This window comes from Bos javanicus, chromosome 2 (assembly GCF_032452875.1).
Source record: "Bos javanicus breed banteng chromosome 2, ARS-OSU_banteng_1.0, whole genome shotgun sequence".
NCBI classification, from domain to species: Eukaryota; Metazoa; Chordata; class Mammalia; order Artiodactyla; family Bovidae; genus Bos; species Bos javanicus.
Window position 1 is genome coordinate 19,705,942 of NC_083869.1, and position 14,575 is coordinate 19,720,516.

Consider the following 14,575-nt stretch of genomic DNA (forward strand, 5'->3'; position numbering starts at 1 on the left):
TGTAAAGATTTAAAGTTAAAGACTCCTGTACTGATTTTAAGAGAATGAAATGGGACATATATACTAATTATCATTTCCTTTTTAAGAGGCCCAAATTACTGCCTGGCCATTGACAACAACAGTGGGTTTTGTGCATGTTCAAATGTGTACATTGGAAGCAGTTGAAATGGAATTTCCAAACTCAGGACTAATTCATATCCTTGGCTGGAACAGATAGTGTTGCTGGCCAAAATCTTGGCTTTCTTTGTCCACTAAAGCCGATTAAAAAGTACGGAGAGAGAGTTCAGAGGAAATGGAAAGGTGGCTTTAATTCTCAGCCAGCAGAGAGGGGCACACAGTAGGTTCATGCCCCAAGAACTGTGCCCTCTCCGTGAGGAGTCCAGGGCCTTGTATAAGATGAGGCCTCGCAGTCAGGAGTCGGTGATGAGTAACAAAGGTGTATGACTTGTCAAATGGTCGGGCTGGCATCAGTAACCCAGTAATTGAGTCTGGCAGTTCAGTGGCTCTGCCTTCTTTCTGATACGTAACTGCTAGGGGAAGGGTGTTCCAAGGGTAAACACCAGATGCAGGATGTATATAGCATATAGAGTCAAAGGAAAATAGGTGCGGAAATGTAGGTCCTGCAAAGTTAGGGGGAGGGAAAGCAAGCTTAGTTACAGACATGCAGAGTTAGGAGCAGTTCAAACAAAACTAGAGATGAGCAGGCCTGCCCACTGGTCTCTATTATCTTCTTTGCTCTCTGGGAAAGGGAAATTAAAAAACTAATTCCTTTTTTCCCCCTCTTTTACAAGGCAACAAACCCCTCATTTCTACCCATTCTTCCGGATGACCTTTGCAGTAATCTGGTAATCATGTGGCCTCTGGACCATAACGTTGCTCTTTAATCTCAAGGTGATCCATGTAGTATTATGAGCTCTGTTAGTAACTCACAGATTTGCACTCTCAGATCGTTGAAGTAGCTTTTTGCAAACAATGGTTAGCAATATAAATACTACCTAGCATCCTTTGGAAGGGTTACTGTTCCCATTGTATTCTCAGAAAATAATCTGCAGTACAGAGGAGTCTGGCTCATTAGAATTCGCCCTAAGAAATGTGGAGGGCCCGCCCCGTAGGTGCCACTTGCCGCTTGCTACTGGTCACTTTTGAGCACTTGAAATGGGACTCGTGTAACTGAGGGTGTGCATTTTTTAATTTTAATGAATTATGATTTAAAATTTAAAACAGAAGTAGGATAAGATATTTTTCTGTTGAATAAAACTATTTTGGTGGGACCCCATTTCATGGGATCCTGTCATTTGATCTTTGTTACGTTCATTGAGTGCTTTGTCACTGCTCATTAATAATTTACATTTTTTGGTTACAAAGTAAAACGATGTTTTGATATATTGGGTGAAATAAATAATATTGTTTAAATCAAATTAACTTTTTTCATTTTTTGTAAGGCTACTAAAATCGTATTGGGCTTCCCTGGTGACTCAGACAGTAAAGAATCCTCCTGCAGTTTAGGAAACCTGGGTTTGATCCTGGGTTGGGAAGATCCCCTGGAGAAGGGAATGGTAACCCACTCCAGTATTCTTGCCTGGAGAATTTCATGGACAGAGGCACCTCATGAGCTCTAGGCCACAGGGTCGCAGAGTCCGACGTGACTGAGTGACTAACACTTCCCCTTTTTTCTAAAATTGTTTAAATCACACGTATGGCTTGCATTAGATGTATACTGGAAAGTACTGCCTTAGAGCATCTATTACAAGTTGCTGAAATTAGCTTGTTCTAAAGTTCAAAAGTAGGTTCCAGGCTTATATTTTTGACTTCATGGAATCAGAGGTGTTTAGGTGAAGGACTCTTTGGACTCACCTAACCCAACCCTGTCCTTCTGCAGATGGAGAAACTGAGGTTCAAAGTTACCGTAGCATGGCACGCCTTGACCGTGGATGGGTGTGGAGCCTAATGTGCTTTACAGCCTATTCCTTTGCATCCTGGGCTTCCTTGGCGCTGGAAGCATGATGGGCGTCAGAGCTGCAAAGAACTTCCACCAGTTCCAGATAGAAGGATTTTAAAAGCAATTATTTTAGGCAATGAGAGAATTTTTGTATTGTATCTCCCGTGGACAGGATGATCGATTCCATCTTTGACACATACATTTTTGTTGGGCAGTATAATGATACATCCATGGGGAACAGTAGTAATAAGGTACAAATAATTCCCACACTTTGTGCAAGCACGCACTTTGGAAAACTCCATACATCTGGCTTTCATATTTTCATTTAAGGAGTTCTTTTCCCAAAACGAGAGATTTTAAACCAGACCCACAGCTTTTGTCCTTGAGAAAAAGACTGAGAGCTTGACTTCATGTGTTCATTATTTAGGTAAGTAGCCTGAGATCATTGGTAAAAATTTAGGCCCGTTTTATGGTATTGTTTGCTTATTGGTAAAACTGACTTAAGGAAGAAGCCACCAACAACTAAAATGAACAGCCTGAGAGCAAACCAGAATTTTTTGTCTCTTTTGAGGAACCGAGGAGGAAAGGGAGGCATGAATCACTAAATGGTGATTTAATTTATAGGTCTGTCCATCCGGTTTTGAGAGGGCTGCTTCCGCTATAGACGCAGTTGACAAGTCAGATGACCTTTGGTATTTAACCCTTCTGAACCTATTTCTTCATCTCGCTAATCTTCACACAGAGTAGTGTGAGGATTAATTGACACGGTCATGCAAGTGAAAGTGGTTTGTGCTCTGAAAGCGTTACACATGGAAGAGCTGCTGTCTTGAAGGGCTTCCTTTCTCCAAGAAGATGTAGAACTATTTCTGGGGTCACCCTTGGTCTTGGTGAGCCCTTGGACGAGTCAGTCAAGTTTGGAATGTGCATTCAGTGGGCCCATGGCCTTGACCCCATGATTTGGGACTTCTCAGGCTTCCACGTTAATTTAAAGCACTTCTTGCTCTTGGTAGCAGAGATGCTCTGCCTGAAGTCAGGGTTAGAACTGGAAGCCCTTTAGTCCTATTGTGTTGAGTATGGGCATAGTTTTTAGATACCACGGAGGATTTAGAGATTAGGAGTAGGGAAAGGAAAGGTCTCTGCAGAAAAATGCAGGGCAAACTTTGGTCAGATGACAAGGTTCTGTAGGCCAGGGTTCTATTTGGTTGCAGGATCAAATGCCACACAACAGTTGTGTACACCTCTGTTTTCAAAGTAATTCCTAGCATTTCAGAAATTTAAGGACTAGAAATTGCAATTGGAAAGTCTAGTTTGAAATCTAATTTCTGTGAGTTGACCAGATGACCCTTCCTGGGTTCAGCTCAGTCAGATGGGACCTAGCGTCAGCTACCCATTTAGTATCTCTGGGCTTTGGGATATTCATTTATAAACTTGGTGTTTGGTCTGTGTTCCGCAAGATCACTGTCTTCTCTTCTTAGTTACTTGTGTGTTCAGTGTAATTTAATAGCCAACTTAGACACTTCCCTAGACAGAATACCTTTTCCTGGCCTTCAAAGAGCTAGTAGATATAGTCAGCCTGCTTGGACTTGCTTTCTCTTTTACAGCTGATACTCCACTTAAAATTATTGCAGAATATTGCTGGTACTGCTGGTGCTGTGCACGGCGTCTTTGTATCTTATTTACTTTACACCACTCGTAGTTTGTACCTCTTACTCCTCTTCCCCTTCTTGCCCCTCCTTTCCAACCCTCTTTTCACTGGAAACCATTAGTTTGTTCCCTGTATCTGTGTTTTGTTATATTCAGTTGTATGTTTTATTTTTTTCGAGTTCATATAGAGGTGAAAACAGAATTTGTCTTCCTCTACTTGACGTATTTCACCAAGCATAATACCTTCCAGGTCCATCCATGTTGTTGCAAATGGCAGGATTTTCTCATTTTTTGGCTGAGTGGTGTTCCGTTGTGTATACTGACAGCGTCTCTTCTGCGTCCATTCATCTCCTCGTGGACCATCAGTTGCTTCCATGTCTTGGCTGTTGTAAACAATGCTGTGGTGGGCACGGGTGCATATCTTTCTTTTCAAATTATTTCGAATGGTTTTTGTTTCCTTCAGATGTATACCCAGCTGTGGAATTGCTGGATCATATGGTAGTTCCATTTGTATTTGACTTGTTTTTTTCTTGGGAATTGACCTTGTCTGGTAGAAGGACTGAGGTTGCCAGTTTTGCTTGTTTCACCTGTCGGGACTCCCTAACCTCTACCTGTGTGTACTGTGGCCTTTATGTTTCTTGCCCCTGCAGATTGTTTTACCAGCTCCAAAGGCACCAACCAAGGTTCCCTTGGCTGGACATAGGCTGGTGATTAAAGAAGTGTTTGCTGGACAACTATGTACAGTACATTCTCTTTAGTCTCAATTTTATGGTCTTAATTTAAAAATACTGAGAGGGCTGATTTTGAAATGAGTCTGAAATTAATATAGGAGACCTTATATCAACAATTACTATGTATTTATTGGATGAGTACCATGTGCCAATGTGCTGCAAGGTGTGAAGGACACATGATTGGGGAAAAAGAGTGGGGGAAATGGGCATTTCTCATTGTATAATAAATTAAAATGTATATACTCCTTGATCAGCAGTTCTGAGTATCTCATAGGTAATCCTTACACATTGTTGAAATGATTTATGCACAAAGATAGCCATTGTAGCATCATTTGCCCTAGCAAAAGATTAGGAATAATTTAAAAGCCCAATGAGGGACTGATTAATTAGATTAAGTGTGGAATGTTATGATTATATCCTACTTGTGTGTGTGTCTGTGAAATGTGTCAGTCCCTCAGTCGTGTCCAACTCTTTGCAACCCATGGACTGTAGCCCACCAGGCTCCTTTATCTATGGAGTTCTCCAGGCAAGAATACTGAAGTGGGTAGCCATCCCCTTCTCCAGGAGATCGTCCCAACCCAGGGATCGAACCTAGGTCTCCTTCATTGCGGGCAAATTCTTTACCACTAGCACCACCTGGGAAATATGTGCCTGTGGGTGTGTATTTAATAGAGTATCTTCCTAAGGACACAAAAAACTGATGCCAATGGTTGCCTTGGGCAAAGGTAACTGGGAGATTACTTTTGTAGCTTTTAAATGTATCCTGTATACAGATGCCATCTATCAAAAAAGACATTGTCATGCCCTGAAGGAGTCTGCAGTTTAGTTGGGCCATTGTAACAAAGCCCAGATAAGATACACAGAGAAAGTACTGGGGGTGAATATTGGCTTTATGGGAAGATTGGTTTAAATGCTAACCTCTGCTTGTGCAGTTGACTAGATTTGCCTAGTTGTCAGGACTGGCGGGTCTGAGCATCAGTGAGCTGGCTTTCAGCCTTAGCATCCCACCGGGCAGAGGGCACGGGGATGAAGCAGTTTGCAGCCTTTGTCCTGCGGTGGTGGGAAGTGCCCACAGGCTGGACATCAGATCTGGATTGGGGTTCTGGCTCTGCCACTTGCCAACTTGGGGCAGGGATGCTGGAGACCCAGAGCCTAATTGTGCTCATCCATAGATGAAGATAAGCCACCTCCCTCATGCTGTGCTGTGACCACTCCTGCAAACCATGAAGTGTTTTGCAAACACCAGTGGAGATAGAAGCTGCAAGGAATCTGCTGACTGGCAAGCTGGGACCAGAGGTACAAATTTAAAAATTAGAGCAAAGTGAAAATGTATGTTTTCCTCCCCTCTGCCAAATAACTGGGCAGGAGTCATAAAATTAGATGTTAAATTAGAAAAGTAGACCCACTAAATTAGAATAGTAGTTTTGGAATCCTTGACCTTTGATCTCGGGACAGTCATTTCACCCTTTAGACCAGTTTCCCTGTTTGAAAATGAAAGGGGCTGTGTGCGTCCTCTGGGCCCCTCCAGTCCCCACGTCCCGTGACAGTGTGGCATTAGCAGTAATTCCCATCTCATCTGAGATGAGTCATACTGACTGAAAGGTCCACATGCAAGGAGGAAGTCTCTGAGAATTTTCCTTGTGCTGAAGAATCTGAGCTTCTGGGGAGAAACTGGGGGTGGGGGGCAGGATTGCTGCCACGAAGAGGGGAGACCAGAAAGGCAGGGTGAGTGGAGATGGGTTGTCTTCTCCACCTCCAAAACCTCCTTTGATTTCCAGTATTCATACAGACTAGACGTTTGGAAAACCCCAGCTTACCCCTTGCTTAAGTGGGTGGGACGTCCATGTGCTGTGGCCGGTGAGCTTTGTGGCTCCTCTGTGAGGTCTCTGCAGTTTGGTTACGCTTCCTCTGTGCTGTCTTGGCCGCTACATGCTTTTCTCCTCACGTCTCGAAACTGAGATCAGAGACTGTCCTCTGTTGACCTCTGTGTCCCCAGCACCTAGCATAGTTCCAGGTCCCTGAGAGGTGAGCTGTGTGTTTGTATTCGATGGATTGCTGGATTAATGATCCATTTATGTATGCTAATTTTATTAATCTTGACTACCACCTTTATTATAACTATCACCATTCTGGTAAAGTGACATTTTAGCCATTAGTAGCTTATTTTGAGAAATATTTCATACTGAATAAAGTTAACACTAAAAAATAATTAAACAGACCCCCCCTGCCCTTTGTAATGTTGTTTTAACAGGATGTACCAAAAAAGGTAAGTATTGTAGATAGCCTCTGTACATTCCAGTATATGCGTATCTAAGATTCATCACTGTCCCTTCCACAGGCACGCAGGTCTTGAGCTGGCAGCAAGAAACAGGAGGCCTGAATCGCTGGCCCACTTCTTACCTTTTAAAGCTACCTGTAAGCAGTTAAACCTGAAAAGGAGCTTTAAGATTAAAATAAATAATTTGTTTACAAATGCAGAATCCAAAGAGGGTGAAGGATTATTAAGGGGGTTTAGAAGTGGCAGGAGTAGCTAAGAGTTCCAGGGGTTCAAGCATGCTGGGGCACTGCCCTCCCTCATGGGGGCGGGGGGCAGGGGCAGGAGACTGAGCAAGCAGGGTTGTTTGACCCCAAGGTGGGTGATGACCTGGTTAGTTCACATTCGGTTAATGTCAGCGTGTGTTGAGTGAAGTTAGAGAGTTAGAGCCAGTGCTTCTGCAGGTTCTGTTGGTAAGAAAGGGTGTGTATGTTTTCCTATAGAATCATTCTAGTAGTGATAACAGACCTATTCACAAAGTTACTTTTATGTGTAGAGTGCACCATCCAGAGCTGAATACCTTCATGGCTTGTTCAAAAATGGAGGTGAAAAAAATGGGTCCTGAAATTTGCTTATCAAACAAAGCCACTCAACATAGTGACTTACCCTTGGATAAGCCATTTGAGGCCCAACAGCTGCTGCTGCTGCTAAGTCACTTCAGTCGTGTCCGACTCTGTGCGACCCCATAGACGGCAGCTCACGAGGCTCCCCCATCCCTGGGATTCTCCAGGCAAGAACACTGGAGTGGGCTGCCATTTCCTTCTCTAATGCATGAAAGTGAAAAGTGAAAGTGAAGTCGCTCAGTCGTGTCCGACTCTTGGCAACCCCATGGACTGCAGCCTACCAGGCTCCTCTGCCCATGGGATTTTCCAGACAAGAGTACTGGAGTGGGGTGCCATTGCCTTCTACGGAGGCCCAACAGCAGCGTCCTGCAAAAATACTACAAACGAGCAGAAATTAATTCTGCTGGCATCCAGGTATGAAATTTCCCATGGAAAAATCAGATTCACTTTTGAAATCAGTAGCAGTGGGATCACCTGCTGTTTTGGAAAGTAACTGTCCTTTCTGGTTTCTTTTTGGCCAAACACATATATGCCTCTTAGGAAAATAAACAGTCCAAATTCTTACTCTGTTCACTTTCAGGCTTCGCTTTATCTTTGCATCATGCTTTGCAGTGTACAGACAAGTGTAATAGATGAAAGTTCCAGTAAACTGGCTGGATCATGTTTCTGAGATTGAGTCACTGCTGAGAAACGTGTGAGCAGGAAGCAGCACATGAAAATGTACACAGTAACAAGCTGGACTGTGAGGAAATGGGACCATTTTCTAGCTGAAAGACACAAGGGTAGGAGGATGTGTCTGCAACCCAGGGAGTAGCAAATTTGTGATCTAGGATTTTAAGTCATTGAATAATTCATGTTTTGGTGTGTTTGAGATTTTTTTTTAATGCTGTTAAAAACTGCTAGTTATTGAAGACTGGGGAAATAATCCTTAGTAAGTTTAGAAGGAAAAATTGGATTGGGGGTAACTATTATTGCCTATTAGGGGTCTCTGCTGACATATAAACTGGTTGCAAGGCCAGTTATTTTTTAAAATAGAGCTGTAGTTACACAGAAATTAACCCAGTGACATTTACACTTGACCTCAGTGTCTGTAAGGCCTCTTCCACCTGTAACATTCTATGATTCTGTATAAATGTGTTTTTTTTTTTTTTTTGACCTTTGTTTTTAACCACCTACTTAACAATTATTGTAGCAATATGTTCAGAAATATGCAAGTCAGATCAGTAGAATCAGAAGTACCTGAATGTGGGCAGACTATAAATAACCAGTCATCTGCTTTCTCTAGAATTCTGAGAACTATTGACCTTGTCTTGTGTATCTTCCTGTAATGAAGCGAGAGAGAAGTAAATAGGCAGATAAATATTATGAAATAGAACAGTCATCAGCGAGATGTATTTCACACACACACCCGCTTGGTATCACTTTGCCTTAGTGGTAAGGAGCCCTGCTGCAGGGTAGAGCTTATAAATCAAGGAGGTCGTTTATGTTGTTTAATCAGTCCTTCAGGGTTTGAGCGTCCCCTCGCTTGCTTTTGTACCTTCCTATAGCTGTTGAGGAGAAGGCAACGGCAACCCACTCCAGTACTCTTGCCTGGAAAATCCCATGGACGGAGGAGCCTGGTAGGCTGCAGTCCAGTCCGTGGGGTCGCTAAGAGTCAGACATGACTGAGCGACTTCACTCTCACTTTTCACTTTCCTGCATTGGAGAAGGAAATGGCAACCCACTCCAGTGTTCTTGCCTGGAGAATCCCAGGGACGGGGGCGCCTGGTGGGCTGCCGTCTATGGGGTCGCACAGAGTCGGACACGACTGAAGCGACTTAGCAGCAGCATAGCTGTTGATTTGACCTGTGTTCTTAAGGGACGGTAGGATGTGATTCATGTTCCACCCGGTTTTGCCCAGAAATATTTGTGCAGCTTCTATGGAAAAAAATATTAAACCGGATTTCACTTTTAGGTTAATATAACTGTCTGGGCATGATATAAAGACTGAAATGTCTGAAAGAAAAGTATTACTGGGTGTAATTTAGACTCTGAATGCTAGTTGTTAATATTTGGTGGAGAGATCAATATCAGGAGAACAAACTTTAAAAGATTTACTGTTTTCTTAGTCAAAATACCTGATTTTAAGAAGGAATCACCTGGGACATTGTCTTAACACTTATACCGTGTGACTGGAAGTGAGGATCAGTTTTTTATTGTTTACAGAATTATCCTTGCAATTTTTTAAAAACACTTTATTAGAGAAACTTATGTTTAGAAGGAAACCCCCCGTCACCTTCCCTTCATCCTCTGGACAAAAGAGAGGATGGGAGAGGGGAGAGAGGGAAAGGCTTGGGGGTACTGGTTTCATTTATACAAGTGAATGTATGTGATAGAAACCATTTCATTTTAGATACTTTTCTAAAGCCTTAGCTTACTGAATTGCTTTAATTTAGTAGTTCACAATTCCTTTGCTTTATCTTCTGATTTGGGGGGAATCATCTGAGCATGATAAAATGCTAGTTTATTCAGAGCACTAAAATTAGCTTGCAAAAGACATTATTCTGGGATTCTGTGTTCAAGGGCTTTCTTCTTTGTTTATCCTGGAACAAAGATATTTGTTTTAAAGTGGTCCAAGTTAATAGTCCAATTTCAGATTTCCCATGAAACGAGTAACAGATTACCCAGATGGCAAACGATGATATATATATTTTCCAGTTATGACTATTTCCACTGGGCCAGATGGCGATTTAATGTGAACTGTCAAACATTTCTTAGTATTAATACATTGTCTTATTTTGTTGAAGCCAAGCTAGCAGCATAACTCAGGGGTCATGAAAGAACAACAGCAACAATAATTCAGACACCAAGTGTGGCACGTGACGGCTCATACCCAGTACTGCACTGCCCTCAGGAACTCTGAAGCTTAAGGAGATGCCTGTTGAAAAGCCATACATTCCCCCTCCCTCCCCAGACCTTTCTTCTCTGCCTAGTTGCAGGGCAGCGGTGCTTCCTCAGTGCCTCAGGGTGAAGTGTGCAAGAGCAGTTTCATTCTTCCTTGGCCATTTTCCTTCCACCCTGTCCATTGTCATGCTCTTGTTTGTTACAGGAACCATCCCAACTATTTCCCCTTAGATAGTCTGAGAGCTCTGCAGAGAGATGGGTCATTTGTGGAGTAAGTCACGTGCCCAGTCACAGGGCTCCTTCAAGACAGCTTACTACAGTCCTGGGGCTGCGGGGCTCCCTGCACTAGATGTGCGTGGACAAACTTCTGCTGTTCTTAAATATTTGAATATTTCGTACAACAAACGCCCACGGATTTTTTTCTTCTGAAACTCAGGTGAAGATCTCAGTAATACAATGTATGATATATCAAGGCTATGACAAGCAACCCTTTGTTGCTGCATTCTGAATTTGATCAGAACACTTGTTTTAGGAATTCATTGTGGTTAAAACTCAGCTTTTTTTTTTCAAGCAGATGTTTTCTTTTAGAGAGCTCTCATGGCAAGAATAAATATATAAACTTAAAAAATACAGAGCAAAACCTCTGAGAACACTTTGAAACCTGTTTTGGTCTGTGGTAATCTCCATGAAGGCTGCCCAGCCTGCATTGAGCAATTTGATGTTGTCATGAAATGACATTTTGTGTTTTATGTTTCCTGTTTGTTGATAAAGGCTCTATCAAGGTGCCCTTGCCTAATTATGTTATGGGGAGTTTTAAAACACTGAATTGGTTTGGAGCTGTGCATTGAAGGGCAGTCATATCAGAAGTTGAGTAGCAATTCAGAGGGTGTTACTTGGGTACATGAAAGTTTACATAAAAGTGTGTGTTGTTTACATTTATTTACAACACCCATTGCACATGCCCAGTGGTCAGTTTCCGACCTTCTTTGAGAAGGAACCAAGTAGCTTCAAGACCGAGTGTTGTTTCAAGGCTTCCACTCCGATGAGGGCTGCAACTTCATTCTTCTCCTTTGGCCTGGAGTTTGGTGTCACTTATAGCAAGCAGGACCCATCCCCATTGGGAGGCATATCAGTACTTGCATATACATTTAGAGAGAAAGTTCCTCCATGTTTCATTTGATCCACCAAAATCTGTATTATAGGGGTAGGATGGAATAGTTATAATTTATAGCTTAACTATCTGAACCCACTCAAGACATCTCATCTGATGAGGAGAGCAGGGAAAGAAGAGTTATATCAACTCTTGGTGTGATTGCCACTGATAGTTTTAGAATAAACTAGAAATTTTCCTCCTGCCCATAGTTCTGGGTTCTAGGGATACTTTGGACTCATCATATTTGTGAGGTATTTCCAAAATAAATTCTTCAGTGCTCTTTTGTGGGAAAGCCAAAACCGGGTACTGGTTTTTATCCTGGGATCTCTTAACAAGGAAGCCGAAGGCCCAGGCAGGCTGAGGAACGTGAGGGAGGGATGTGGTCCGGTGCCCCCAGGTGCAGAGACAAGTATTGGGGTTTCTCTGTTGTGAATCTTCTGAAGAGTTCAGTGCGCTTTCCATGTCCCGTTCTTGAGAAGGGTAGGAAAATAAAGCTCATTTGAAACTGTATGAGCACACAATTCTTTGATTTTTAGAACGAGCCTTTAGTAGGAGTGAACATGCCAACCATCTCCTTACTTAGCACCTTGTTAGCTCCGGTTTGGAGAATGGCCCAGACAGGATACTCAGCTGTATTTAGATTTTCCCAAGAAGATACAACCCAACCTAATTAGAATTTTAGTGTGGGTTTCTGTGTACCTCGGGCCTTTCTCTTTAACATGGCCTTTGTGTAGACATGTCCATTGAAGGCAAAAGTTTTTAAAATGGAAATTATTCTCATGTTTTAGTGGGGAGCCTCCTGAGAAAAGTCATGTATGACTGAATGCTCCACGATTTCTATTTTGTTGCTTGTGGCCAGGAACATAATCCAGATGAAAAGAAAGAGTGGCTCAGTTGTGTCCAACTCTTTGCAACCCCATGGACTGTAGCTCACCAAGCTCTACTGTTCATGGGATTCTCCAGGTAACACTGGGGTGGCTTGCCATTTCTTCCTGCAGAGGATCTTCCCGACTCAGGGATCGAACCCATGTCTCTTATATGTCCTGCATCGGCAGGTGGGTTCTTTACCACGAACGCCACATGGGAAGCCCCCAACCTATCTCTGTCCTGGTACTTTCCAGTAGTATCTAAGCCTCAGTATACTTACCTGTAAAATAGGGATACATGTTTTCTTCATGTGGTTTTGAGACTTGGTTTGTATATATCTGAAGTACTTAAAACAATGCTTGGCACATATAGAAAGATCTTAATAGATGTTGCCTTAAAAAACAGGTATACTCTAGCCAGTTCTCAAGAGCTACAGATACTGCTTTAACTATACCTGCTGCTGTGTGTGCTTTGTACTCTTAAGTTATACTGTTTAAAGCTAGGATAACTTATCTCATGGGTAGGATTTCATAGCTTTTAAGATTCGAACACCAACTTTCAGTCAAGGCTAGAAGTGGCCTCTACTCTCCAGCTAGCTGGGCTGCCTCTAGGTCGGGCGATCTGTGCTTGTACTCGGTTGTGTGAAATACCTGACTGCTCAGCTAAGTAATTACCACGTTGTTCCTGCCCTTTGGAGGCTGAAGATAATAGAGCTGTAAATGCACTGGGCAGCCCAGTGCTGCTGGCCGTTGTCCGAACTGCAATACAAAGTTCGACGTTTGCACACTGAATCTACTGGCCTTCGGCCCCAATTCCCTTTCTCTGTCTTGATTTTTCCAACCTCCATCTCATTGTTTTAAATATAAATGATCTATTGAATAGAAATATTTAAATTTCCCATTCAGAATTTGACAAAAACTTAAATTTTAAATCAGAAAAAAAATTGTTTTTGACATTTATAGTTAGAAAATGTGGCCATGGTACCTAAGCCTAGGCTTGTTATATAAATCAGAATAACCAATCCCTCATTATAAGATTCTCCCCTTATGTTAGAGTGCATCACCTTCCATTGTTTCCTGGAGCCATGTTTTTTTGGCATGTGTCATTAAGAGGGTTATTTATCAGGAGTGAGCCTAGTGGGCACTACCCCTTTCGCAATTCTTCTGACAGCCTGTTGCTTTACCGCACATCACAAGATTAACAGTCCCTAGGACTTGACCTTACCAACGTGATCATACCTCAGGAACTAAAACTCAGATCAAGAGGAAATTGTTTTTAATAAGTAACCATGAAGACAAATGTAGCAAGAAATGCTAAACAAAAGATAATCCACTGTAGGCAAAGACCAAAAGAAAAGTGGTTTCTCACAACTGCAAGATGGACAGTTTAACTTGCAGTTTTTTCCCCCTCTGTAAACTGGCATTTGCTAAGCAAGTTTAGGAAGAAATTCCACATATTCAGTCATGTTTTTCAAACTCCATTTCTCATGATAAACCACTGGCTCAGGGTGCTTGCTCTAAATTTTCTGTTCCATCAAACAAATGTGGGGTTTCTTTTGATTCAAGAACATTAACATGCAACATCTGTTACTTTACTTTTAGTGACCTCTACCATCACCCAATTCATTAATAATCCAAGTAATAAATGATAAGAATGGATAGCTATGTTTGAAGGTGATTTTTTTAAGAAAAATGAATACATGCAGACACTAGATACAATTACTGTGCCCTTCCAGAACACTGGATTTATGTTCCCATTCAGATTTTATTTGTAATCTCCCTACCCCCCTATTATCAGCAGTGGTCTAAATTATGTGTTATCTATTGTTTTAAAACCATTTTAACCATGGTCTCTCCCCTTCCTTTTTTGTTTTAAACGCAGGACATGGATTTGATTGACATACTTTGGAGGCAAGATATAGATCTTGGGGTAAGTCGAGAGGTATTTGACTTCAGTCAACGACAGAAGGAGCATGAGCTGGAAAAACAGAAAAAACTTGAAAAGGAAAGACAAGAACAGCTCCAAAAGGAGCAAGAGAAAGCCTTTTTTGCTCAGTTACAACTAGATGAAGAGACCGGCGAATTCCTCCCCATTCAGCCAGCACAACACATACCATCAGAAACCAGTGGGTCTGCCAACTACTCCCAGGTACAGGGCGCACCCAGTTCTTGGGAAGGTGTGGGGCAGGACCCAAAGAACATGGACCCAGGGGTTAATCGGAGTTCGAGCTTTGCCTTTTACTTCAAGGCCTTATCAAAAGTCAACCTCCCAACCTCAGCCTCCTGATGAGTTCAATGCCTGACCGCACCTCAGAGTGTAACAATTAGGATATATATATTACAGGGAAGATCTCTTTATAAGCTATAAAAAACATTGTTATTGTATGATTCAAGCAGCTGCAACAGTACTGACAGTAGCAGAACTGTGGTAGTAGGATTACTCATGGTACTGGGACAAGTACTGTTTTAATATTGATTAATC

The 14,575-nt window shown here is 42.2% G+C and overlaps 1 protein-coding gene and 1 long non-coding RNA gene across 4 annotated transcripts in view; both read left to right on the forward strand.

Moving 5' to 3' along the window:
* Nucleotides 1-14,575, forward strand: part of NFE2L2 (NFE2 like bZIP transcription factor 2) — a 32,660-nt gene that overhangs the window by 14,603 nt on the left and 3,482 nt on the right. For 2 of the 3 annotated variants that reach the window (XM_061434406.1, XM_061434408.1), the window contains exon 2: nucleotides 13,976-14,242. In XM_061434406.1, coding sequence (XP_061290390.1) covers nucleotides 13,976-14,242 — 267 coding nt within the window. Of the gene's footprint in view, nucleotides 1-7,436; nucleotides 7,606-13,975; nucleotides 14,243-14,575 lie in introns of those variants that run through there. The other variant, XM_061434409.1, reaches the window with a different exon arrangement.
* Nucleotides 3,373-7,515, forward strand: LOC133258159 (uncharacterized). Its single transcript, XR_009739836.1, has 3 exons — nucleotides 3,373-5,610; nucleotides 6,653-6,729; nucleotides 7,125-7,515. It is a non-coding gene; the product is annotated as an uncharacterized LOC133258159 (long non-coding RNA).